General features: G+C 30.6%; 7 protein-coding genes and 1 long non-coding RNA gene across 13 annotated transcripts; 5 read left to right on the forward strand and 3 right to left on the reverse strand.

The window, feature by feature from the left end:
• Positions 1-509: 509 nt before the first annotated feature.
• Positions 510-4,019, forward strand: LOC117207060 (arginyl-tRNA--protein transferase 1). Of its 2 annotated transcripts, none has more exons than XM_033446897.1 (8): positions 510-867; positions 1,099-1,225; positions 1,350-1,483; positions 1,558-1,988; positions 2,249-2,410; positions 3,086-3,258; positions 3,331-3,592; positions 3,669-4,019. In XM_033446897.1, exons 1-8 carry the CDS (start codon positions 771-773, stop codon positions 3,819-3,821), a joined length of 1,539 nt encoding a protein of 512 aa, XP_033302788.1. In that variant the 5' UTR covers positions 510-770; the 3' UTR covers positions 3,822-4,019. The 2 variants fall into 2 exon arrangements, with proteins under 2 accessions (XP_033302788.1, XP_033302789.1); XM_033446898.1 differs by lacking the exon at positions 2,249-2,410 and adding an exon at positions 2,713-2,868 and having other exon boundaries at positions 518-867.
• Positions 4,020-4,568: 549 nt separating this feature from the next.
• LOC117207093 (sialin-like) lies at positions 4,569-13,070 on the reverse strand. 2 transcript variants are annotated; one of them, XM_033446958.1, is made up of 5 exons: positions 12,834-13,070; positions 6,446-7,283; positions 6,000-6,319; positions 5,691-5,935; positions 4,569-4,774 (listed from the first exon to the last, which is right to left on the reverse strand). In XM_033446958.1, the coding sequence occupies exons 1-5, from the start codon at positions 12,883-12,885 to the stop codon at positions 4,625-4,627; spliced, it is 1,605 nt and encodes a 534-aa protein (XP_033302849.1). In that variant the 5' UTR covers positions 12,886-13,070; the 3' UTR covers positions 4,569-4,624. The 2 variants fall into 2 exon arrangements, with proteins under 2 accessions (XP_033302849.1, XP_033302850.1); XM_033446959.1 differs by lacking the exon at positions 12,834-13,070 and adding an exon at positions 8,682-8,865.
• LOC117207099 lies at positions 8,866-10,290 on the forward strand. The gene is made up of 2 exons (XR_004487467.1): positions 8,866-8,931; positions 9,891-10,290. It is a non-coding gene; the product is annotated as an uncharacterized LOC117207099 (long non-coding RNA).
• Positions 11,928-16,391, forward strand: LOC117207092 (2-hydroxyacyl-CoA lyase 1). Of its 3 annotated transcripts, XM_033446955.1 has the most exons (12): positions 11,928-12,080; positions 13,478-13,619; positions 13,785-13,869; positions 14,331-14,512; positions 14,585-14,761; positions 14,858-15,099; positions 15,163-15,348; positions 15,428-15,503; positions 15,593-15,830; positions 15,901-16,008; positions 16,082-16,205; positions 16,277-16,391. In XM_033446955.1, the coding sequence occupies exons 1-12, from the start codon at positions 12,036-12,038 to the stop codon at positions 16,370-16,372; spliced, it is 1,701 nt and encodes a 566-aa protein (XP_033302846.1). In that variant the 5' UTR covers positions 11,928-12,035; the 3' UTR covers positions 16,373-16,391. The 3 variants fall into 3 exon arrangements, with proteins under 3 accessions (XP_033302846.1, XP_033302847.1, XP_033302848.1); XM_033446956.1 differs by lacking the exon at positions 13,785-13,869 and having other exon boundaries at positions 11,929-12,080; XM_033446957.1 differs by lacking the exon at positions 11,928-12,080 and having other exon boundaries at positions 13,486-13,619; positions 13,776-13,869.
• Positions 16,201-17,427, reverse strand: LOC117207098. Its single transcript, XM_033446966.1, has 2 exons — positions 16,869-17,427; positions 16,201-16,718 (listed from the first exon to the last, which is right to left on the reverse strand). The coding sequence occupies exons 1-2, from the start codon at positions 16,943-16,945 to the stop codon at positions 16,487-16,489; spliced, it is 309 nt and encodes a 102-aa protein (XP_033302857.1). The 5' UTR covers positions 16,946-17,427; the 3' UTR covers positions 16,201-16,486.
• A 42-nt stretch (positions 17,428-17,469) lies between these two features.
• LOC117207094 (FAS-associated factor 2) lies at positions 17,470-19,973 on the forward strand. The gene is made up of 8 exons (XM_033446960.1): positions 17,470-17,845; positions 17,934-18,014; positions 18,355-18,580; positions 18,658-18,844; positions 18,922-19,095; positions 19,195-19,290; positions 19,376-19,688; positions 19,763-19,973. The coding sequence occupies exons 1-8, from the start codon at positions 17,783-17,785 to the stop codon at positions 19,925-19,927; spliced, it is 1,305 nt and encodes a 434-aa protein (XP_033302851.1). The 5' UTR covers positions 17,470-17,782; the 3' UTR covers positions 19,928-19,973.
• Positions 19,974-20,083: 110 nt separating this feature from the next.
• Positions 20,084-23,966, forward strand: LOC117207096. Its single transcript, XM_033446963.1, has 4 exons — positions 20,084-22,598; positions 22,665-22,987; positions 23,082-23,322; positions 23,416-23,966. The coding sequence occupies exons 1-4, from the start codon at positions 22,528-22,530 to the stop codon at positions 23,456-23,458; spliced, it is 678 nt and encodes a 225-aa protein (XP_033302854.1). The 5' UTR covers positions 20,084-22,527; the 3' UTR covers positions 23,459-23,966.
• LOC117207097 (serine/threonine-protein kinase RIO3-like) lies at positions 23,777-25,411 on the reverse strand. Of its 2 annotated transcripts, XM_033446964.1 has the most exons (6): positions 25,270-25,411; positions 24,824-24,919; positions 24,563-24,744; positions 24,396-24,496; positions 24,031-24,313; positions 23,777-23,963 (listed from the first exon to the last, which is right to left on the reverse strand). In XM_033446964.1, the coding sequence occupies exons 2-5, from the start codon at positions 24,916-24,918 to the stop codon at positions 24,047-24,049; spliced, it is 645 nt and encodes a 214-aa protein (XP_033302855.1). In that variant the 5' UTR covers position 24,919; positions 25,270-25,411; the 3' UTR covers positions 23,777-23,963; positions 24,031-24,046. The 2 variants fall into 2 exon arrangements, with proteins under 2 accessions (XP_033302855.1, XP_033302856.1); XM_033446965.1 differs by lacking the exon at positions 25,270-25,411 and having other exon boundaries at positions 24,824-25,228.
• Between the last annotated feature and the right edge of the window lie 89 nt (positions 25,412-25,500).

Here is a 25,500-nt window from a genome sequence, read left to right on the forward strand (position 1 = left end):
TGAAGGGGGGTATCCCGAAGGAATAGATCGATGTTTCACTCTGTGTAGTAAGAAACGCCTGTTGCTGTAAAAGAGGCATAGTTTCATTCATGAAAATGGTAAAATGTATACGCATTATACCATTTTAGATCTTTGCGATAATTAAAAATTATTTTAATTGCTGATTAATTTAAAAAATCAATATGATGTTATATTTTTATTGAAAGACTTTTGTATTTTTAATGAGTGATAGTTATACAATAATTATTTATTAATTTACTAGAAATAATCATATTATTTGTGTTTTCCAGTATCAGTATTCTAGCTTCTCAATTATTTCCACGTAGAGTTATTAACTTTCAAGCTTTATGTTATTATAAATATAATTACATTAGAAAATACATATGCGTAATATTTATCCTAAATTGTATCTTGCAATTCTATATTTATAGATACTAGATACTAAATGGTGAATTTTTTAATTAAGTTTACACAACACGTTTTTATTGATTTCACGTTCAAGAACATTTGAATGAGAAATGTAAACAAAGGAAATATTTAATTTCACATTGCGAAGTTTGCATTTTAATAACATTACTCAAAAATGACAAGATGGCTGTGGCAATACCGCTTTCCGTTTAGTAGATTGGATTTTTAAATACGTGATGGTGTCAATTTTATTAATATAGATATATATGTTGAGTAATAAATAAGTGGATTGCGTGATCTTTGTTGATAATTAATTCATCGTAATCAATGCAATAATAAAACGAGTGAATAAAGAACAAAATATGGCAAGACAATCGTACAGTATTGTTGAGTATTATGGTGAACAGGATGGATATAAATGTGGTTATTGCAAAAGCCCAAACACAAATTTCAGTCATGGCAAGTATCAAAGCATACAGCAAATATCAATTATGGATTTTTATTTTAAATTATTTTACTTATATATACAGTATTTCATACTTTTATTAATAGGTTATGTAGTCTCAATGATTATTTCACACATGTATAATTTTTGTTCTTGTCATGCTAAGTTTCATTTATTAATGCGTCAATGTTATTTGAATAATATGTCTTGTATTGCATCTTTATCTTAATTGTAGTACATTTTAGGTATGGGTACACATAGATTGACTGTGCAAGATTACCAAGCTCTAGTAGATAGAGGTTGGAGAAGGTGTGGTTCTTATTGTTACAAATCTACAATGGATCAAACATGTTGCCCAATGTATACAATTAAGTAAGATTAAAACTTCTAAAATGTTTTAAAAACGAATTTCCTACATATTAAAAAATATGTACATGTATATATTATTACAAATTATATTACAAATTTTTCATATATATATAAATATTTGTAATAGATGTGAAGCATTACAATTTAAAATTTCTAAATCACAAAAAAAGGTTTTGAAAAGAATGGCAAAGTTTTTAAGAAATGAATTACATAAAGATGATACTATGGATACGTACGATGGAGATTTTCATAATAACATTGGTAAAGATTTAATATGTTAAATTATTATTCAATATGCACTTTAACATGTGATTTTATGAAACCATTTTTCATAGATATTGAAGAAATTCCTAATCACAATAAGCACTTTTTAAAAGTTGACAAAGATATTTCTGATATGAATGTGCAATTTATTAGTGATGAAGTTAATGCAAGGTTACATCCTAGCACATCAGATAGAGGACAAAAAAAACATGGTCTAGAAAATAAAAAACATAATTCTGAAAGTGTACCTGCTGCATCAAGTTATAACAATGATTCTCATAGTACACCTCAAAGTCTACAATCTGTAGAAATGAATCCTACTCGGATACCTTGTATGAAAGCAAAGCTTTTACGTAAACAACGAAAACAAAACAAATTAATGACACAAGGAAAAACTCAGGAAGAAATAGAAGCTATTTTCAAAGAAAATAAACAAGAAAACCAGGCTAAAAGTTTGGAGCAAATATTTGATGAAGTTTATAATGGAACCAACAGATTAGAGGTAGATACACATTTATTCCATCAAGTTCAGTAAATGTTGCATGCAAATGGGTTTCTATAAATGTTGGTCCTCTTTTCTCCAATTTATTTAATATTTAAAAAGTAGGTAGGGAAATATTGAAAAATACTCGAATGATGTTTTTACTATTTCATACTTTTTTAACTGTTCATTTCAGTTACAATATTTCGTTATTAGTTCATTGTTAGTTCAATTTTGTAATTATTTTGATAAAGTTTTGTAAAATTTACGACTTTTATTAGCTGAAACTAGTTAGAACTTCACCAATGAGCTCTGGATATTTAAATACCTCAAAACAATCTTATGAGGTATATAAAAAATATCAAACAACAATACATGGAGTTCTAGCAGAAAAGGTTACAGAGATGCAATATATGGGATTTCTTGTGAACTCACCTTTACAGGTAATTTTGCAATTTCTATAATTTCCTGCTGAGCTATCTTAGAGCTTTACTTGTTAAAGAAGGATTATTACAATTTTTTTATTTTCATTTACATAATATCGTACATAATTATTGTTAAAGTAGATAGTTATACAACAGTATTACAGATTATTAGATATTAATTAAGAAATATGTATATAAAATACTGTTTTGAAAATTGAATAATTGAAACAATGCTTAATTGGAGCAAAGAGGACCACATTTAAATGTGTATTCTGTACATTGTGTTCATCAAGTATTATTCACATGTTTAAATTCATCAGATGAAGTTGGTGAGAACAATGTCGGACGAGTTTATTAAAACGCTTAAAATAAGTGCAAACCTGTTTAAAAAATATCAAATGACTATTCATGGTGAAACAGAAAAGGAGTCAGATGATAAATCATTCTTCAACTTTCTTGTAAAAAGTTCTTTACAGGTATACTTCGTATTCAGGTTGCTATCTCAATCTGATTTTATAATCTAATCTTATATGACATAAAAAGAAATATTTGTTCATGTTGTTCGTTAATATATTAAAATGTTTAACAAAATTATGTATGATATTTTTACAATCCTTTTTATTAAATATTGCTTAAAAATTTCATTGCTTTGGCTAAAGAATATATACAAATAAGGAGTTTATAATTTTGAAGCCATGGACACCAGATGATGGACCACCAAGTGGATATGGTTCTTTTCATGAACAATATTGGTTAGATAATGAATTAATTGCAGTTGGTGTGATAGATATTTTACCATCTTGTGTTTCAAGCGTTTACTTTTTTTATGATCCGGCTTATTCTCATCTCTCACTTGGCACATTTAGGTTGGTACATTTGGCACATTTTGATATTTAAATTATCTCCAATAAATTATTAACTTTCTATATTTTACTTAGTTCACTTCGAGAAGTTTATTTAACAAGACAATTAAATAAAATTGCAAAAGATCTGAAATATTACTACATGGGATTCTACATACATTCATGTCCTAAAATGCGATACAAGGCACGAATGAGACCATCAAAACTATTATGTCCTGAAACTTATGCGTGGTTTGATATTGAACCGTGTTTATTAAAATTAGATAAACAAAAATATAGCAGACTGAATGATGATATTGATGCTATTAACGAGGATAATATAGTTGATATTCGTAAGGTAATAAACGACGTTATTTTCATATCTAGTATTACAAACTGTTTAATTTATTGTAATTAATGTCATTTGTCTCCAGGTATTAATTTTGTATCGGCAAATTGCGATGCCGTATGAAATCTATAAAAAGCAAGCTCAAACCATCACGCAAGATGAAGAAGATGAGATTAAAGAATATACTAGTTTAGTTGGCATGAAGTGTGCACAGAGATTGTTGCTTTATCGCTGTTAAAGTATGCAAAAAGTTTTAACTTATTTATGAAAACAATCGTGTATTTTATCAAAAGACGAATTGGAATCTTATTATGGATAATTATTAGTAAGTGAAATTAATAAAATTAATAGTTTCAAATAAAGTATTTGTGATGATAAGTGTGTAATAAATTAATAAATTCTTATCAAATAAAAGTGATTCTTTTCATGCTATGCATACGCTCTACAATATTTACTTCCTTTTCCTCTTATTTTGGCAATATCAAATAAATTACTCTTATTCTCTGATGTAATAAAGACTTAATTGCATAAAAATTTCAAATTTAGCTAATGTACAAAACACTAAGACACTAAATTGAAAATAAATATTGTATGTTTCGTATGCAGTCTTTCAATTTCATGCATAAATACTTTATTTTTATGTATAAATATAGTCGTTTCATTATATTGATATGAAATATTTTTCATTGAGATGGCAGAAGTGAATGATAATATCGTATAAATTTATTTAATAACGAAACATTTAATAACAATTCTTATATCATATAAAAAATTAAGTTTCATTTGATATATAAAATTCGTCAGTTCAAATTCTAATAAAATTTTGCATTATAGCTATCGTTGACCAATTTATAAAATATTTACAATATTCTTCGGCCCACGATAATTTGTTCTAGTTGTTAACGTCTCAAATAATATAAAATGTAATTCTAGTTTTTATAGATGTGAAATTGAAAGTACATCTTAATACTTGTTTTTGATCAGATTCGCGTTCACATTAAGATATTCAATATTAATAAAAATGTAAAAGTCAGAATTTAATTAGTTTCTGCCGCGCTCTGCATCCGGTTGGGTTCGAATTTCATTCCAGCTTTGGATATTTCCACTTCCTCCCAACAGAAAGATAATCATACAAATTATGCACACGCCCGAACCAATCCAGAATAACGTTTGCCATCTGTCAATAGGATTCTAAAAGAAAAAGGCAATTGTGTATAAAATCAAGATAATTCTCTACAAGATGAAAACATTCATAAATTAATAAAAATAACATATATAGACAAATTTATATAAGCGTAAGCGTTAACATATATATATATGTAGTGTACATAAATTTGGAATACACATACCGATACACTTGCACATCTTTGTTAAGAGTGATGAAAATAGCAAAATGTTATACTGCAGTATGGATGAATCACCTAGTGATGCGTCTTATAGGTACTTTTCGTACTATAAATTTGATAATATAGAGACGAATAGTACCCACGAGGCGACATCACGAGTATGTGGATGCATGTGAGGATTAGTTTGGCAAAGCCTTCTATTTGACTTATGCAATTTCCTACACGGTATACCTTACTGATATTGACACATTAATTAATACTTCATGCACATGTATGATGCGAAAATTACAGAATATGTACTTCGAATTATATGTTACATATCCAATAACATGTTAATTATTTAAACGGTAGAGAAATGAATTGCAAAAGTAGGATATAAGAATAAAGCTTGTTTTAGCTAAGAGAAATCCTAAATCGATCATAGTGAAATTTTGTGTTGTGTTTCATTTTGAATGCATCGCAGACACGACTCCTCAGTACTGCCCGTACTATGAATTACGTAACATAGTACATGGCTGGACTAAGGTTTCGAATATGCCAAGAGCACCTCTGCCCGTCAACAACTCGGCTGTAACAAGATATTCGTCTCTCTATGATGACGACACACGACCAAAAAAAGTTATGTAATTTGTACAAATAATTTAACATATGATTTCTCACGAAAATTGTCAACTGCTGCGAAAAAGCGATAAGCAGATGCAAAGTAAAGCTAGCAAGAAATACATACCATACCACAGTGAATGACATAGAATGCTACTTACTCCGTATTTTCCAGCTATTTCCTCCACCATAGGAGAAATAATCATGCCAGAAGCGCAACCAACTGTGTTCATGATACCGTATATAAAGCCGGCGAAATTCGGCGATAGATCTTGATTGTTGGACAAATTAGAGATACTCGCTGCTCCATTGAAACCTAATGCCAGCACGAGAAAAACGTTCGCGAGAATTAAGTCACATCCAACGTAGCCGACTAGAATGAGGAAGATGCCTGGCAAAAAATGGGCTGCAGCAAAAGAAAAGAAACTGTCATTTCTATTCTTGATGAAAATCGAAATTAGATTACTTACAGAAGAATGTGGCGCCTTTACGTATCATAGTAACAGAGACTGTTCCCTTCCGCTTGAGCGTATCACCAGCCCAACTAAAGAAAAATCCGAACAACATTCTGCAAGCCCAAGGCAGACTAGCAGCTATACCTCCTTTCGTCAATTCGAATCCTAGAGCTTTCGTTAAGTAAAGCATCATGGCATTCTGGTAGAAGAATAAAAGAAACAAATTCCCGAAGTGGCAGCAGACTAAACTGAGGAAAGGTATCGAGGTAAATATTTCCTTGACTGGAGTTTCCTTCAGTGAAGGTTTTTCTTTCCTCACTGTACCTGCTTGCGAACTGAAAAATTTACAGAACAATTTATATAAGAATAAGTTAGTAATCAACCAATGGCAAACTTTTTATCAACAAAAGCAAATAACAAAAAGTATAGTATTCAAATGGTATTAGTTCAACTATATTTACCTTTGAATGTATTCCTTTTCTTCATCTGAGATACCAGGATGCTCTGCAGGTGTATCGTATGTAACTACAGCCCAGAAGAATATCCAAATCATCATTAGTAGCGATGGAATGTACCATCCGTTCTCCCAGTGTATATTTTCTGCAATGCCAGCTACCATAGGATACGTTAAGATGGTACCGAACGTACCGCCGAGTAAAGACCAAACAAAACGGGCCTTCTCGTTCGGTGGTGCCCATTGTGCAACCAAACTATGACAGGCTGGAAAAGTTACTCCACCAGTAACACCGATGATTATTCTTGAGAATAGAAGAACTCCCCAGTGAAGCTGCGCAAGAATCGGGCTGATCAGCGACACTATAGCGGCTACTATGGATGTCCACAAGATCGACTGCTTAGCACCCCATTTGACAGCCATCAAGCCACCGATGAAGTTACCAGGAACATTTCCGTAACTGTATGCAGCAATCAGTTGACCGCGAATCTCAGGCCTCCAGTCGAAAGGTAGGCCATTAAATAGTTCTATATTTGTTGGACGAATCTTTCCTTTGTCATTATTCCTGCGTACACGAATATTGTGTGCCATTGGATCCACTGCATTTTGTGTAGCTTCTATCCTCTCTGACAGGATGTAGTCTTCCAGATAGGCGCCCGGATCCAACCAAGAAATCGCGCGGCGAACTCGAGACTGCTCGGCTCTGCAGACACCCTCGGTTATGTTACCCGGTAGAGATTTGATCATTGGCACGGCGAGGATTGGCATTTGCAGACGGCACATGTAGTTGGTCCAACAGGCCGTGAACATCATTATGCAGATCAGAACTCTTGTCGGAATCCATTCTGCAACAAATAAGAATGTCGGTGATAATAAGTTTAAAGTATTTTGATTTTAAAGTCTTTTGAAGTCCAACTGCTATATTCCTATTTATTTGTTATTTCGTTTAGAAAAATGATTATTTCCGACAAAATGTTTGCAATCCACACAATAATTTATTAGCTTCAAATAATGTTCCTCGCTTTCGCGATTTTTCACTCACTTAAAGAGTTCCAAAATGGAGAGTCAGGATTATTAAAAAATCCGGGTATACCGGCTACCTTTTCTTGGATAGATCTGAGGATGAACATTTGGAATCAAAGAAAATTGAAAAAAAACGTAGCAATATATCCTATGATTGACCAGTGATTAATGAAGAGAATTTGATGGATTGCCATGACGATTATGATCGCTCGATGTTTAGCAATGAATTTGATATTTGTTTTTTAATAAAATCTGCTTATTTCGCGTGAATGTAACTTTTATATGTTCAATCATATTGCTACACGGATCTTGTATTTACTTCATATTTGTGTATTATCAAGATCTAAAGGAAATTAATTTGGTATAAAAATATACATTAGAAACATTCTAATTTTAAAATGAAATTTTTAAATTAAAAAATTTTAATTCAGCATAAAGCGATCGAAGTTTTTACGCGGAGAATGGAGACAATATTACGTTCTATTAAAAACTTCTCTACGTAATTGTCGTTACAGCTAGTTAGTACATACATATAATGCGTATTTCAAAGAAAGTTCCCGACCACTTTCTAAACATTCCGCTGAGTATTTACAAACTATCGCTACCGTATGCTGTTATTTACAAAATTCAAACTGCTCCTGTTACAGATCCTACTTCCGTTTTGTGTACTATTCCGATGAAAGTTTCCTTTGGATACTCGAATCAACTTACCAATCGATTTCCATGTGGAAACAGTATCCAATGATAATGAAAAAAAAGAAATAATACTGAACAATATTAATCTTTATACACTATTAATCTTATCGGCTCTCGATGATCCAGAGACCAATCGATATGGAACAATAAAAAAAGTTTTTTGATTAAATGGATAGTGAGGCCGTTCCAAGAAATAATGGAGATTTTTCAAAGGAAAATTAAGTGACCTAAGTAAGCAATCTAAGTGATTGTAAGAAGGTTAAATAACGGACATGATTCGAAAACTGTGCCGACAAGAGTGGAATTTGTGTTGAACACATACAAGTTTCGACATTCGTCGAAGATCAGACTTCGTACTGCCGGTAGCAACAGTTTGAAAACAGAAAACCGCTTTCATTGAAGACTGAGAAAAATACAGAAGTGAAAACTGATTCCTGATCGAACTATCCGATCGTTTCTCGAAATTTAGTTTAAATTGGAAAGTAAATAGGCGAATGAAATAGGAAAATACATGCTTTACTCACGTGGGAAAAACTTCTCGTAATAATGCTTGTACATTCTGCGATTTCAGCAGAGGAATTTACGACATGCACCAACTAACGCGATATTCGAGACGTTTCCTCAGGACATCGTTTGAGAAAGACGTGGAAGCAAAACAGAGGACAAAACGATTCCTACGAAAACTAGCTTTCAAACACGACACACATCGGAAACTGCCGAAGGAGTAACTGGATGACATTGGTTATCCAGCCAGCTTATTTAAGTAGTCAGTAGGTAAGAGTAAGTGGGGGAGCCAGGTATATACATCCCTTCCATGAAAAGTTAGGAAAGGGCACCGAAATTTGGGGATCGACACTTGCCACCCCTGCAGACCTGCCACTGACCATTCTGTTACATTACACAGGGACCCAAAAGCTTTGAAGAATATTTTTAACTGAAAATTTTTCAAATATTTCTTATTCAATATCTTTCAACATCTTTTATTGAATTTAGTTTCTCAATTGTATTGAATTGTAAAAATCGTCCAGTTATGCTATTGCTGTTTGAGCCGTTGCAGCAAAATTCTAATTATACGTATTTTCACTTGTGTTAAAACAATCTGACAAAAATTTACAAAATAGGCGTTCTTTGTTAGGATTGTAAATATTTTGCATTTAAATAAACAAGACCGAACGAAACATAAATGCAAAAGGTCGAGCTCATTCTTTTTTTCGTCGCGTGTTCCTCGCGCGACTCTGATTTGACATCATGAAACAAGGTTTCCTTAATTTTCAATAATTTGTCATTTTACGTAATTCCGCGGTCTGCAGATTGCACCACGAATTTGTGCGCTGGCTATGGAATTTCTGTGTCGGTTTCTTTTCTAATGTAGCGTTACCGCATTTTTTCACCGAGCGAATAAAGGTCGACTTATACTATGCGGCACAAACCGTCACGTAACAGCAACGTCACGTATCGGTCAGTGACGGATAGCGTGAGCAGTTTTGTTTAAAACATATGTTTCAATGTTCTGTCGTACCTGTGCCGATCCCATTTCGTACGTAACGTGTCGGAACGAATCCGCTACGGTGAACAGTCTTATCTTAATATCCACGAGAATGTTTGTTGGAACGTAATCGTGTCGTTACCGTGTCGTAACCGTGTCGTGTGGAAACAGATAATGTAAATCCGTTTCTATTCGCCAAAATATTAAACGGCGATTTATTTTGTTGACGATACATTTTGTTTTACAGGAATGTCACGATCGAATTTCATCGTTGTTCCAAATGGAACACATCGATTCGAATTATCGCGCGTGCTTAAAATATTCGCGGCACGTTAACTCGACTGGTGTTATGCAAAAGATCATTGCGTTCGATAGCCACCGATAAATTTTCGCCCGACGGTAGCGGGCTATTGATAACACGCCCTGTTGCTACCGTTTCAAACCGCGATTTTAATTGAAAGAAGATGCTATGCATCAGTAGCATACTCTGATAAAAAGGAAGGAGGAAATTGAAAATATTAAATCGAATAAAAGCTGATTGTTGATTGATAGACAGGTTGATCTTAAATTTATAGAAAAAATTAAGATAAGACGTTGTGGAAATTGAGAGTACGAATACTTTTTTAGACTAAATTCTTTGTTTAACGGAAATATTTGTAATTATGTTATATTTTTAATTATGAGTATAATTAAAATGCGCTTTTGCTTATATCACGGTAAGCAGCGGAAACAATTAAACTATATGCTCGTATGTTGCATCGATTAATGGTAGTTGTTTAGTATTAAATAAAATTTGATCTTAAATTTAGATAAAAAAATACGTGATGTCCTGGTAAGATGATTACGTAACCCACGTGGGAAATTTCCATTTATCGTTGTTGAAATGAACACTGGAGCTCGATCTCTCCTTTTTTTAATTTTAGTTAATCATCCGTATCAATTTGAACATTTATAGAAAAGGTTTTAACTGTAAATTAAATAATCATACAATGTACCGTAGTTCCAGAGAAGAAACGTGATTTATTAGTTAAAATATTCCACGCTTAAAATATACAAACTACTTTCTAAAAATTTCATGGACAACTCTGTTCCACAAAAATTAATTATACATTTTAACCGTTAATTTACCGAATGTCCAGCAGGACGAATTGTAAATTACAAATCAGATAATAAAAAAAAGAAAAAGAAACATTTTCACCGGTAGGTCGTCTTATCCACTGGGACTATTCTATACCCTGGACAATAAACATTGTGTATTTCTTAGCAAAATTCTTCGACCCAAGTAAATCCGCGGTTCCGTGTACAGAAGTGTTCAATGGACCTGTCTACCTGTAGGATAATTTCAAGCTTTAGATAAGGTCAACTGCAGGTAAAATATTCGTCGTTTCTAAAGTGGTATAGACAAGATTTTTACTCGATATTCCTACTGTACCTAAATAAATTTTTCATACAATATTCAAAATTAATTTTTAAAATTTATTTAAAAATAGGAGTCCATATAATACGTAGTTACATCTCGAATCTTCTAATTTACTCTAAGAAAATAATGCATTAAAAATGGAATCGCCTGTGGACGAAGATGTTAGTAACTCGCAACACAATACCGTAATAAATCATGGATTTCCGCTGCAGTACATTTTTCGAAGGCTAGGCATTGACAATAAGGCAACTCGGAAATAAAGGAAACGGTGAAAGTTTTTGAATAGGAAAACTCTTGCAAACCTCGAACGGTCGTGTTTCAGGTATCCTGCAAGTCATAATTTGGAGACCCGTTATCCTTTTCGCACTAAGCTCCGTTCAGGTACGTGCTTTTAAATAAAGAGACAGCAGTCCGAGAAACGACCTGCCGCCCAAACGACGGCGTACATTCAATGTTACAGTAAAATTAACTTTCCTTTTGTTTAATAAAAAAATCCAGTTTTCTAACTTTATATTTATTTTTATTTATTTATTTTAATTTTATTATTTAAAATTCATATTTGGATAAATAAATAAGTGTTTATTGATATCAATTCTGTCGTTTATAAAATACAAGTTTGTTATTTTTCTTGAAGAACACGTGCGACTTTAAAACTGACGAACATGACCTTGAACCCATTAGCGATTAAAGGAAATGATTACTACGAATGATTATAGGTGTTCCGTTTTCGGAACAATCTCTACATGGTAAATTTAATGTTTAAGTATGTAAATACCACAAACAGAAATTTGTCTACTAAAGGTTCGTTAAAATTACAAGAAAATTGAACTTTTTCTTTTTTTATTAGTTATAAAATTCATTGACGCGTCGTTAATATGTACGAAGTACATCACCAGATTTATCAGTTGTTTGGAATTGTGGTAACGTATAACATCGTATTGTGCGAATCATATTGATAGAATCGATTTGAAAATGAAGAACGGAAATCAAATAACCGCGGAATCTTTAAAAGAACAAGTATGTAATCAGACCTCATGTATGTTTTTCTTGTCCCTTCTGCTTTTTTTTTTTTTTTACTGTTGTCATAATGACATTTAAGGTTATGAAATGTATTTATTTATTAATGTTATAAACATATATCCTTATAGTCACCTAGACAAGTTTTGTTTGCAATATCATAATTAGAATTATGATCGAGCTACGAATTAATTGTCAGATTTATAAAAATTCCATTGTAACATTCATATCAGATGATAAAGCGATTATCACTTATGACATATATGAATGCAATAAACTGACAAATGACATTATCCTGTAACATTATCAAGGACTGTTTTTAATAAAATCTTTTTTTAATAAATGCAATCGGTTGGTCGAATTTTAATTAGAAAATTCAAAGGAAGTGTACTTCAATTAAAAAGTCTCTTAAAATATGTTTCTGTTAAAATATGTTAAAAATTTTGATTTTAATTAAAATTAATTAAAAGGTTTCTTAAAGCATGTCTTCTTTTTGTTTTGTTTTGAAGATTTAACTAATTAAGTTCAATTAGAAATTTCTCAGGGATCTATGACTTGTACCTTACGAAATGAACTATGAATTTTTTAAATTGTACAATCTAAATACATATAACTTATGTTACAGACAACGTTTACGAATAATCTATTTCTTAAGATATTTTATATTTATTTTGTAACATAAACTTACAAAGTTGATCAAATTTTGTCTCATAAATCATTATGATTGTTACGACTTCATAAATAGTTACTTACGTTTCTTCACTCGTGATATAAGCGGAACTCGTTCTTCACCATGACAGAACATTTCCCTTTCGTTTCAACTAACTTTTAATTTAATTGTATTCCAATTACTTTCCCAATTGATTGTTGTATAATAAAATATATAAAATGCAGTAAAATACAAATGACGTTGTTTTTAAAGAATCATGAACAAAATTCGAACCTTTATTTCAATAAGACACTTATACAAGAAATTTATCATTCCACTGCAACGCGCAGAAACATTCTTGATAACGAATACACATACAAGCAAAACATTTATGTAGAAACTTCCGATTCTTTGAATTTGTACTCGCTTTATCATTTAAATTTGTATAACTGGTCACCATCAAGATAACTATTTATCATCCTTGTTCTTAGTATACAAAATACAAAAAGCGTAATTAACTTATCCATTGTACTCTTAGTTTCTTCAGGAAAACTTATCGTCTTTTAGCTGATTTCTCATTCATCGTGTATAAACCTGAAACATTGTTAGAAGTATACACGTATTATGCATACATATTCTAAAAACACATCATACTAACTACGCTATACAATATATTAAAAATATAAAAATTATTTTATTAAATTTTTCATTTTGGAAATACTACACATTTTCCTTCTTTTTTTAACAGGGTGTCGAGTATGCTTTTGGTATAATGGGACATCCTGTAATTGAACTAGCACTATCCATACAGATGGCGGGGATTCAATATCTTGGATTTAGAAATGAGCAAGCTGCATGCTATGCTGCGCAAGCTTACGGATATTTAACGAGTAAGCGCGAAGAAGTGTGAATAATTAGTGTAAAATATAAACAGAGCATAACATAAAATATAAACCCCAGCATAGAAATCGAAAGATGTAATTAAAATTCATCATAGCCCATAATAATCTTTTTTTATCGCTAGGTCCTTGTATTAATTAGATTAATCTGATTAGGAAAACCAGCCGTCGTACTGTGCGTTTCTGGACCAGGATTGCTTCATGTTATCGGTGGTATGGCGAACGCTCAAATAAATTGCTGGTGCGTCTTACTTAAGTTTTTTTTTATTGCATATAATGCAACATGTTCATATTATAAAAATTTGTAATCAAAAGTGCGTGTCCTAGCTGAAGGCAAACGCAGAGTTAATATATCTTCTGTGGGAAATTCATTAGCGCAATATGTTGCAACGATTTAGAACTTTATATTGTTGTCAGATTACAACTAATGCATTTCTGTGATATACAAATCTTTCGTCTCGTTAAAAAAATAGTAATCTTACATGAAACGTTTATAGTTGATTACGTAACCAGTTTCGCATTCATTGTGCAATATTATTAAAGAAAACGCATACTATATAAATTAGATTATGATTATATAAAGTGTGTCGTATAAGAACCATGTTAAAAGGTGCAAAAACGTTGGAAAACAATTTTTAATTTTTTGCTATGCTACTATTAGTACATGTTATTGTAATTTACATGTTATAAATTCTTAAACAGGCCGCTCATAGTACTTGGTGGATCATGTGCTCAAGATCATGAGGGCGTCGGGGGTTTTCAGGAATGGCCGCAGGTAGAATCCAGTAAACCCTATTGTAAATATGCTGCCCGGCCGCCGTGTGCAGCGGTAATACCGCTTCATGTGGAAAAGGCCGTCCGACTTTCTACCTACGGTCGACCAGGTACATTCACTGCATACTATTTTTAGCAAACATATAAAATATTGCGCGGTCCTACGTTATGAATATTTGTAGGTGCTACGTACCTGGATTTACCAGCTACTTTATTAATTCAATCAATCAACAAAGAAAACATTTATAAAGTTGCATCATGTCCACCACCGCCACTGATATTTCCCGATCAACGATTAGTCCAACAAGCAGCTAATTTGCTTATGAGAGCAAGGAAACCATTGTTGATTATAGGAAAAGGTAGTTAATAATACAATATTATTAAAAGATCTATTAATTATAAGAGAATACACAAAAAATTTCCGATCAATATATAATTGCAAAAATGGATTGTAGGAGCAGCCTATGGAAGAGCAGAGAATGAAGTCCGTAATATGGTATATTTAACCGGTATTCCTTTCCTCCCGATGCCGATGGGAAAAGGAGTCGTTCCAGACACGAATGAACGATGCGTTTCTAGTGCTAGAACATTTGCATTACAACAAAGCGATGTCATTTTATTACTAGGTGCTAGATTAAATTGGATGTTACACTTTGGCAAGCCACCCCGTTTCCAGCCTGATGTTAAAATGATACAGGTAATACAATTTTATTTTTATGAAATAATTTTAGTGAACAAAAATTCAGTGTTTATATTTTAGGTCGATTTGTGTCCAGAGGAACTGCACAATTCTGTTCCTTCCGCAATCGCAATTCAATCTGATATATCTACAACTGTAGATAGTCTTGTTACCATTTTGAAAGAACGTAAATGGTTTGTTGAAGAAAATAGTCCATGGTGGAAAGATTTACTAGCCAAATCAAATAAAAATAGAGCTATAATTCAAGTAAGCATCATGTATTAATATTAGTTTGAGAAATAACATATTTTGTTTTTATTATTAACATTTTTTGCCTATTTTACAGAAAATGTCAATGGATGTTTCGGTACCGTTAAATTATTATGCCGTTTTTAAACATATTCAAGATATAATTCCATCTGGTTAGTAACATATCTCATTTAAATTAAAAGATATTTTATAATGATAATTATGGAAATAAGTAATAAAAATATTTAATTTCTTCTTGTAGATTGTATTATTTGCTCAGAAGGAGCTAATACAATGGACATAGGAAAAACGATTTTATTAAATAATCAACCCCGTCACAGACTAGATGCTGCTACCTTTGGTACAATGGGAGTCGGTTTGGGGTTTGCTATAGCAGCCGCCCTTTATTGTAAAAAAAATGCTCCCACAAAAAGAGTTATTTGTGTAGAAGGAGACAGTGCATTTGGATTTTCTGGCATGGAAATTGAAACAATGTTTAGGTAGGTAACTGAGATTACCAAATATTAAGATCATAAAAGTTAATTTTCTTAGTAATTTTCAATATTTTAGGTATAAACTACCTATTATTGTCATTATTATAAATAATAATGGTATTTATGGTGGTCTGGATAATGAAACATTTAGACAAATACAAGCTTCAGGAGAACCAACACAGGTGTAAGTCCTTTTTTTTTTATGCATTCATAAAAATTGACAAAATTACACACGTATTTACATATATAACTTTTAGAATACCGCCAAATTCTTTAACATCAGAAACACATTATGAAAAAATGTTAGAGATGTTTGGTCGCAAAGGTCACTTCTGCACCACTGTACAAGATATACAACGTGCACTCAGAATATGCCTTCAAGTAAATATAATTTGTATTTTTCATTTAATTCTTATAACAGTCAGTAGCTTTAATGAATAAATTCCTTATAGGTCAATGATTCTCCTAGCATGATAAACATTATGATTAATCCCCAGGCTGAACGTAAACAACAAAAGTTCGATTGGTTGACAGAATCAAAGCTTTAATAATGAAAAGCAGGTAAAGGTAAAAAAAATATGAACTTTGTACTTGTTTCTACTCTTTATATAAGAAAATCTGTAAATATAAATATACAAAATGTTTATTAAAAATAATAAAGATCACATATTATTTAAACATGCCAATATTTTTTCTTGGAAAGCAGCAGAAGATATAATATCCCTTAAGTTGAATTGAGATTCATTTTCACTTTTCTCATTACTTAAAATATTCTTAACATTTATGCCCATATCTTGGGCTACTACAGTTAATGTTTTATTTGCATCAACCACAGCTGTGTGAAGTTGTCCATCCTTTTTCACGAGGTCATTAATTATGTTCAACTCATTTTTTCTGAAAAACAAAAGAAAACTGTATCATTTATTTTTGTTTATTGAAAGAATGAGATTATTTTCTAGAATATCTTTGCACGCCAATTTTTTGCTAATTACAGACTTAATTTATAACAGAATATAAAAAAAACTAAATTTATTTGAAGCTTACATTTTTAATGTTATTTCGTTAAGAGATATCAGAATCTTTTGAATTTCAACTTTAGCATCAATATCACCACTATCCATTTGAACACATCAAAATTGTATACAACTGATGTATGATATAAATTCCAACCAACAAAATAATGGATTATAAGATATAATACAGGGATAATAATATGGGGAGTTTCAACATATGTATGTAGAGTATACAATAAATAGTACAATATATCCAGTGATTATCAATTCTGATAATCAAATATAACTGACTTAAAATTTAACTTAAGCTTAAGGCCATGCTTAAGACATAAGAAATGAGTTTAAAATCTTGTCGAGTACTACTTTTTCATTGGTTATCTTTGTATTTTAGATATATGTTAAGAAACTTTAATTTGTCAACAATACATGAATAGATGTTTATATAAAAAAATTACATTAGAATATATTAAATTATTATTATTAATATTTTTGCAAAATATACGATAAGTTAATTACGGTACACAGTATTGGTTGCTAGCTGAAATAACACTCTACCAATGGCAACACAGAAAGAGTGTTGACTGTCGTTTCACCAATGCATGCAGCTGACGTCACTTAAAATCGTGTCGCATGAAATAGAACCTTGAAACTGTAAATTATCGTAAAAAAAAAGTCATGACACCGAAAACATTGAGTATAGAACAGAGCGACGAGACAAAACGTGTCGTAATGATAATGAATGGAGGTCCATAAACTAGAGGCCGTGTACACTAGAGGTTAATCTTTCTCGGTATCACACTCCAAATGCTTGCGCAGTTTGATCGTAATTTTGTTCGAGTGCCTGGTTTTTCTATTAGCTGATGAATTCAGAATCATTCTGTGGAGTCGCATAACTGAACGATCGTCAAGGATTTTCTAGTCTTTTGAAGACAAAATAACATTGATATGGCAGATTTCGCGTTAAACGGATTTAGTAGTGATCAGACTGAGAAGATCCTGCAGTTTCAGGTGATTCATTGTATTAGATGCTGCACTATACAATTTTAAATTCATTTTCTGGTGTCATCATAGAGTAACAATATTGAGATGATTTCAGGATTTAACAGGTATCGAGGATCTATCAATTTGCAGAGACGTCTTACAGAGGCATAATTGGAATTTGGAGGTTGCAGTTCAGGTGAATTTCTGTTGCTGTATATTGTTTAAATATCTTTAACTGCAGCAAAAAGTTTTATACTTTTATAAGGATAAGATTGCATAAAGAAATTGACACATAAATTCGACTGTTTTGTAAAAATTACAAAGAAACTGTATTATTATATCACATATAGATCAATTGTGTCATAGAAGTATTTATGATATCTTAAAGATTGATAAAAATCCTTAAATAATTTTATATATTTATCTTGTTCATCTGAATACTTTGATGTTTATTAATTATTCTCTTAATTATTGACACAAGTAGATTTAAGCATAAATTGTGTTATAACTAAAATGTCCTTATTCTTTTTATTTAGGAACAACTAAATTTGTATGAAGGAAGACCATCAATGTATGCACAGGATTCAAGATCAAGACCACCACAAGTTGTTGATGATAGCAGTTCTAGAATATATTTTCATTATTCTGGAAGTCCTAGTGGCAGGGGTAGTTATTTATGGTATATCTTTTCATTGTGTTATGAAAGGGTCATTAGCATCCTACAACTACTTCTGTCAATATTTAGAAGAAATGTCAGACCTGGTATGTTGTATTTTTGTAATAATTAATTTTAGAGAAAGATTCTACAAGAAAAATTAACATATTGATTGCATTTCAAGTATCTTCTGATCCTGTGGAAGATGTGATTAATTTCATTCGATCTTATGAGGAATCTTATGGTAACAGTCATCCTGTTTTTTATCAAGGCTCTTACAGCCAAGCTCTTTCTGATGCAAAACAAGAATTAAGGTTTTTGTTAGTATATTTGCATAAAGATGAAGCACAAAATGTTGATCAGTGGTGCAGGTAATCTTATAAATCATGCACTAATTGCCGAAAATTTTGTAGAGAAGTAAATAACAGAATTAAATCTTTATTAACAGGAACACATTAGGTAATGTAGAAGTTGTTCAATACGTAAATACACACACCTTATTTTGGGCATGTAATGTGAAATCAGGTGAAGGTTATAAAGTAGCAGAAGCTCTTAAATCTGGCTCTTATCCTTTCCTGGCTATTATTGTTTTAAGAGATAATAGAATGACAATAGTTGGTCGGTACGTAAAATAATTTGCATATGTATATACCTTAATCTTTCATGTGTAATTCTTAAAATAATGAATGTAACACTGCCGAAAATTATATTTATTTTACAGGATGGAAGGTACACCATCACCTTCTGAATTAATATCTCGATTACAAACATTTATAGATCACAACGAAATTAATTTAATACAAGCTCGTCAAGAAAGGTAGAAAAAATATAAAAATCTGTAAAATTAAGCTAAAATTTTAATTTTATTTAGGTGAAATATTGTTTAATCTACCTTACTATAGGGCGGAGCGTAGTGCGGCGCAATCTTTACGTCAACAACAAGATCAAGCATATGAGGAATCGCTACGTGCGGACCAAGAGAAGGATCGGAGGAGAGAAGAGGAACGAAGAGCACGCGAGGAACGAGAGGCTAGAGAAAAAGAACAACTAAATGCACAAGAAATGGAAATTCAACGTATTCGCCGTGAGAAAGAACTTACAGTTTGTAAAGTGCCCCTCGAGCCAGAGCCTACTGATCCTAATGCATGTCATCTTCAAATTAAGCTTGGAGAAAGGACAATGAAAAGACGTTTTCTAATGTCTGACACGTTAGAAGTGTGTTATTTATTTTTTAACTTTTTCTTTGTTGCTTAATTTCAATGTTTTAAACAAATTATTTTCTTTTCTAGGATGTATATCATTGGATATTTAGTCAGCCGGATTCTCCAGTGAGTTTTGAAATAACTACTAGTTTCCCGAAGAGAATTTTATATCCATGTAGAGAAATTTTAACATTATCAGATGCTGGTTTAACACACAGAGAAGTCCTCCATGTTAATGATTTAGATGATTAACCTCTATTGATATTTCAGTACTGCATTCTTTGTGTTTAAGTATCATTCCAAGGAAAAAATGATACTGTCGTAAGAGACATTTATCAAAAGATAATAACAATAATAATATATATATATATCTAAAGATATATATATATACATACATATAAATATATATATATAGATATATATATATTTGATACATTTGAGTATTTTATGTGAAGCGTACACTTCTGTCAGGAATGCAGTTTTACAGCAGACTTAAAAAATATATTGGGAAAACAAATCAAAGAATGGTTAATTATGCTGCATTTTCTGCATAGAACTATCGTATCAACTATGAGTACATTTATCATGTACTACGAACAATACGCTCCCTAAAGTACACATTAAATTGAAAACAACAGATCTTGTTGTAAAAACTAAAAAAGCAATTTATATATATATATCTACGGTATACATATATACGGTATATATATATCTATAATACGACACTTCACAAAAGCTGTACACCAAACATTTATTATATTTGTCTTAATACATTTTAGCTTAAATCTTTTAATAAGCTGACTAAGAAATGTAAGTAATTTATAAAATAAAAGAACAAACCATGTAAATATTATAGTTGAAGCGCAGATTTAATACATATGTATATATACTTCACAATTTTATGAAAGTTGAAGTTACATTATAATATTGCATTGTTTTAAATCTGTACTTTAAGTATAATTGATAAAACAGTTTCTAGCAAGTGTGGTTCCTTTTGCATTTTACCGTCTCCGCAATTTTGGTCAGTCTTATTAAAAATGCTATTAGATACAATGAAAAAACGCAATAGATTTATTGATCACATGCAATTCTACTCGATACAAGTTTCTGTATCAGAAAAAAGAAAAAAAGTTAATCGAAAATAGTTTATCTTAGATTAGAAAGTAATCGTATTCTTTTTTTATCACAATTTTATGAGTGTGCACGCAGCGGTAGCTTCTTTTCCTTCGTATTAAGAGATGTCTTTCTCTCTTCTATGACTAAAGACTAAATTAAATGTTATTTTACATATTTTAAAGAATATCTTAAGAAAAATTGCTTGTTATCGTAAGTTCAAATAATTTTTGTCGCTTTACTTGTGGGTTGTAAGGAAATTGTTTAGCATGTGTTATTGGTTTATAAATGTTGGATATTGGAAATCAAATATCTATAATTTTTAAAGTATTCACTTGAAATGTTCGCGAATTAATTATTTTTTATGCTGTGCTTTTTTCTGTAAAGAAACAACCGAACAAAAACAAACATACGACTTTGTATTGCTTCTTCTAAATGTTCTATAGAAGAATATACAATATTCAAGAGCAATCTATAGCATTTATACATACATAAATATACACATATATATACATATGCATATATAAATCATTTGATAAAATGAATACAGCAATTTGTGCAATGCATCAGATCGTTAATCATTAAATGTAAACTTTTGTATACACATTTTGTGATCTAGTTTTGATACGTCTTTATTTTCCTTTAGATACTCTTCTGTATATACGTAAATGACAGTCCATTTAATCCCAGCTACTGTCTGATGCTGGATATTGCTGTTTCTTTGTTACTATGCAATGCTTAAATAAACATGTTTGAGAATATATATTTTTCGTTTGTGGACATTTTATTACATAGTTTATTGCATTTTTAATATTATTATTAAGTGTTTAAAACATCCCAACTATTTTAATTGAATATTATGTATTTGTATAATATACCTATTTATGTCAATATCAAGCATCAGATGTAGATACACCTGCTAAATAAAATGAATTGAATGGTTACTTGGAACAAATAATTAAAATAAATATGTTGCAAATAGCTTCATAATAAAATAAAAAAGTTTTTACAGTATGAAAAGATACAAGGGCTAAGACTATAACAAAATATGTAATTATATATAAGTTTATAAAAACAAATTTCCAACGTATTTGAATGTATCTACATATGTATATGATAGTCTACAAAAACATTTCGTTATCATTAATATATTTTCGAACATATTAAATTCTAATTTCATTGTTGTTTTTTCTGAGATAAATACTCCGAAAATGGTTGATAATACAGTTGAACAATTTGCTAGACAATTATTTTTATAGATATCAGAACTTCCATATCATTATTTTACATAAAATATGGAATAATTGTATCATGAAAAAAGGGACAAAAAATAAAAAATGGGAATAATGTCTTTATGAATACGATGTTTCAGAGGAGTTTCTTCATTTGTGAATATTGTGAATTTTAAATGTGAATAAATTTAAATATGATAAATGCGAATTCGTTAAATATCCTAAGGATTTAGATGATTTTTGGATTAAATTTCCTGCTGAATTACATCCTGTAATTAAAAACAATTAATTAACAAGTAAATTCGTTTGGCATCTATAGAAACTTTTTGCGTTGCTTCTTCATTGCTATAATACTAAGAAGAAATAATATAACTTTTGCTTTGTTATCTTGTTTTGGATTCATGCAATAGATCTTAGTAGGCTAAATCGAGCGTCTTTTGTCAAAAACTATAGTCAACTGACAAAATGATCCACTGAAGCGTCACACTTCTTATAAACATATTAAAAATGTTTATTTATTTAGTAGCTCCAGTGGCTACGTTAGTTTTTATTTTTGGACTCTTGCACATCAAGCGCCTGTAAGTGAAATCACTGTGAATTGCATTTCAAGTAATTTTTTCTAATCAAATGTGTTTCTAATTTAGAGATAATTGGTTACGATCATCGATGCGGTGTTCGTTGACCTTGTATAATGGATTGATATACAGAACCGCGATCCAAGCGTCATTAAATAATAGAGATTCGGAAAGTAATTTGACAAGTGAAAGTCCTATGGCTGTAGTTAGTGATATAGATAGAGTAGAGTATGACGAACTATTGGCACAAAAAACAGTAGTTAACAATAATGAAAGATTACCGGATGCCTTTTTGGAAGAAATTGGAAACAAGTCGAAGAACTTGAATCCACCACGGTATTCTTTTGAAGATATAATATCAGAGGAAAGGAACAAAGATCTTAAATTACGTGGTATAACGAATATTGAATTCTTTATATATATAAAGGGTAAATAAATAAATAAAGAGAGAAAAAAGTAATTAACAGAATTATTCATATTTTATAGCCAAAACACATCAATTAGGAGTAACGTATGATAATATTACACGAACGAGCAAACAAGAAGGAAAGGAGAATATAATAGAAACGTTGAAGAATTCCGTTGAAAAGTCCAACTATCCGTCTTCTCGATTAAATAAACAAATATATAATCTGATCTTGAAGGAAGGTCAGAAGGAATGTGAAGCGACACAGAAATTACTTGACAGCGATAATAGCAAGTTCAATGAACCGTTACCGATTGAAATGTGAGATATTCATATTAATATAGTTGCGATTTATCATTTAGTATGTTAATTATGAAGTCATTAATAAACGAATTTTCGCAATTTTGTTCATAGAAAGGAATACCTTCCATCATCGTCGGAAAAAAAACTGGATTGAAAGATAACATCGATAAATGATCTAAATTTAACAATTAAATGTTAAAATGTAATACGCGTCAAAAATAAAATTATACCATAGAAAAAAATACAATTTTATTACTATTTTTATAAAAAATTAATATTTTAAATTCTTATTCCTGTTTCCCGGTTTCGAGCATAATTGGCGTAAATCGGAAGAAAGAATCTGTCACAACCATTTGTGAGTTGATCAAGGTTCCCAAATAAAACAGGAACACAGAATAATAAAAAAGAAGCAAGTTTAGTAACAGGAATGTAGGGTAATGAAGGTCATAGACAACAGACTTAAAATAATTAATTAGCAATTAATAAGTTCATTTATTTAATCTTTTTGTACCTTTGTATTACAATATAGTAATATTGATATCATTACAACATTTAATAAAGTGTTTAATGTCAAAAATAATTATGTTTTAAATGTTTCTAAGACCAATCCATTTCTGATACAATTAAGCAGTACGCGTTTGCACATAATGAGAGAAAGCCTGTACAATAATAAATAGTATCGTGAATTCAAATTTAAATATATTATTATAATATATTTACACTTACAAGATATATAGTTAGTTTATTTTGTATGTGGTCGTGCTTTTGCTTTCTGTCTTGAACTCTGAGCATTACTATGAGCTCTTAAACTATTGAACACTTTATTGTTTAATTTGACATCAAATCCTCCTGTGTCCCCTGTATGAATACCTGGTGGGAATTGTAAAACTCTGCAGGCATTTATTCTTGATGTCATTAACATATCATGTTTTGTTACAATTTGGGATCCTTCACCACCCATTTTTCTATACCCACAACGTGGTATAGAAGCATATTCTTTTTCTATGCTCTATTAAACAGTAGATATGTATTAAATGTTCAACTTTTTTATAAAGAATTTTGGATAGAATATTATGTTATAAAATATTTACCACAAATCTATCAAAATCTTTAGTTGTATCTTCACTGTCTGTGTCTTGCTCATCCTGGTCCTCACATAGAGAAGTTCGATAGTTCGTATAAGTTATATTAACTATAAAATATATGGTGACAAAAATAAAAAAATTTTAAACAAGATTTATTAAAAAGAATATCTTACCTTTAGAATCGCGATTTAACTTTTTCTCTGTATGTTTTAACATTAGATTATATTCTTTGTTAAATTGATCTTGCAACATATGTGCAATCACTTCATCATTTTCTGTATCATTTGTTTCACATATTGTATAATTCTCAATGTTTACATTATCTACTGTCTGAATGCGACTCTTTTTCAATTCTCTATTAGAAGAAAAATGCATATTTTTATACTTTTACTGACAAACCATAATAAAAATATAAGAAATTACTTATTACTTACTTTTCTTGCAAGCTCTTTGCAAGTTGTTCCGAAGTAATCTCTAATAAATTGACAGGGCCTTCTACTGGCTGAATTTTCGCCCATGGAGTTGACATTCTTATAAATAATAAATTAAATTACAAATCTTGAAAAATAAATGTATCATGGATATAATTTTACTCTATGTTTTTACTGATATAACGTAAACAATGGTTAAGTTATCTAATATGAAAAATTGGACTAATACAAAAGAAAAAATATGTCAAACTTCGTTATTTAACTAAATTTTGTAATTGTTTGATTCCGCTGTGATTCATACGTGGAGATAGCCATTTCGTAGAAGAGTCTTTCTCAATAGTTTGCAATACTTGTTTGACAAATCGTACCATAAAATAATTTCGATTGTTTTAACATAAAATTAAAAATATTTGTTACACAAGAAAATTAGGAAGAGAGTGCGTACTTACCTTAAAATTAGAATAAATAAAAATGTGGAAGACGATGAAAAATAAACGAATGAAGAATTAGAAACGCCTAGTGCACTAAAATATATCGCGTGAAGTTAAGCCAAAGTGAATCGATAAGGGTGTTTGAAATAGATTACAGTTAGAGTGGGAATTTAAGTTAGCGATGTATTCAATAAAAAATTTGTTTAAAAATAACTTTATATATAGTTACATTTCCTTTTATTTTTGAAA

The sequence above is a fragment of the Bombus bifarius genome, unplaced genomic scaffold (assembly GCF_011952205.1).
Source record: "Bombus bifarius isolate JDL3187 unplaced genomic scaffold, Bbif_JDL3187 scf7180000008019, whole genome shotgun sequence".
NCBI classification, from domain to species: domain Eukaryota; kingdom Metazoa; phylum Arthropoda; class Insecta; order Hymenoptera; family Apidae; genus Bombus; species Bombus bifarius.

Bases quoted from the DNA above. Each gene is read 5' to 3' on its own strand.
- LOC117207060 (XM_033446897.1), top strand. From the start codon at position 771: ATGGCAAGACAATCGTACAGTATTGTTGAGTATTATGGTGAACAGGAT. The intron at 1,989-2,248 runs GTAGATACACAT...GACTTTTATTAG, and splicing joins ATGGAACCAACAGATTAGAG to CTGAAACTAGTTAGAACTTC. The intron at 3,259-3,330 runs GTTGGTACATTT...TATTTTACTTAG, and splicing joins CTCTCACTTGGCACATTTAG to TTCACTTCGAGAAGTTTATT.
- LOC117207092 (XM_033446955.1), top strand. From the start codon at position 12,036: ATGAAGAACGGAAATCAAATAACCGCGGAATCTTTAAAAGAACAA. The intron at 12,081-13,477 runs GTATGTAATCAG...TTTTTTTAACAG, and splicing joins CGGAATCTTTAAAAGAACAA to GGTGTCGAGTATGCTTTTGG. The intron at 16,206-16,276 runs GTAAATATAATT...AATTCCTTATAG, and splicing joins CACTCAGAATATGCCTTCAA to GTCAATGATTCTCCTAGCAT.
- LOC117207093 (XM_033446958.1), bottom strand. From the start codon at position 12,885: ATGTTCTGTCATGGTGAAGAACGAGTTCCGCTTATATCACGAGTGAAG. The intron at 5,936-5,999 runs GTAAGTAATCTA...CTTTTGCTGCAG, and splicing joins TAAAGGCGCCACATTCTTCT to CCCATTTTTTGCCAGGCATC. The intron at 4,775-5,690 runs GTAAGTAGCATT...TTTTTCTTTTAG, and splicing joins AAATAGCTGGAAAATACGGA to AATCCTATTGACAGATGGCA.
- LOC117207098 (XM_033446966.1), bottom strand. From the start codon at position 16,945: ATGGATAGTGGTGATATTGATGCTAAAGTTGAAATTCAAAAGATTCTG. The intron at 16,719-16,868 runs GTAAGCTTCAAA...TTTGTTTTTCAG, and splicing joins AACGAAATAACATTAAAAAT to AAAAAATGAGTTGAACATAA.
- LOC117207094 (XM_033446960.1), top strand. From the start codon at position 17,783: ATGGCAGATTTCGCGTTAAACGGATTTAGTAGTGATCAGACTGAGAAG. The intron at 18,845-18,921 runs GTAATCTTATAA...CTTTATTAACAG, and splicing joins AATGTTGATCAGTGGTGCAG to GAACACATTAGGTAATGTAG. The intron at 19,096-19,194 runs GTACGTAAAATA...TTTATTTTACAG, and splicing joins AGAATGACAATAGTTGGTCG to GATGGAAGGTACACCATCAC.
- LOC117207096 (XM_033446963.1), top strand. From the start codon at position 22,528: ATGTTTATTTATTTAGTAGCTCCAGTGGCTACGTTAGTTTTTATTTTT. The intron at 22,599-22,664 runs GTAAGTGAAATC...TTTCTAATTTAG, and splicing joins CTCTTGCACATCAAGCGCCT to AGATAATTGGTTACGATCAT. The intron at 22,988-23,081 runs GTATAACGAATA...CATATTTTATAG, and splicing joins CAAAGATCTTAAATTACGTG to CCAAAACACATCAATTAGGA.
- LOC117207097 (XM_033446964.1), bottom strand. From the start codon at position 24,918: ATGTCAACTCCATGGGCGAAAATTCAGCCAGTAGAAGGCCCTGTCAAT. The intron at 24,745-24,823 runs GTAAGTAATAAG...TTCTTCTAATAG, and splicing joins GCAAAGAGCTTGCAAGAAAA to AGAATTGAAAAAGAGTCGCA. The intron at 24,314-24,395 runs GTAAATATTTTA...ACTGTTTAATAG, and splicing joins AAGATTTTGATAGATTTGTG to AGCATAGAAAAAGAATATGC.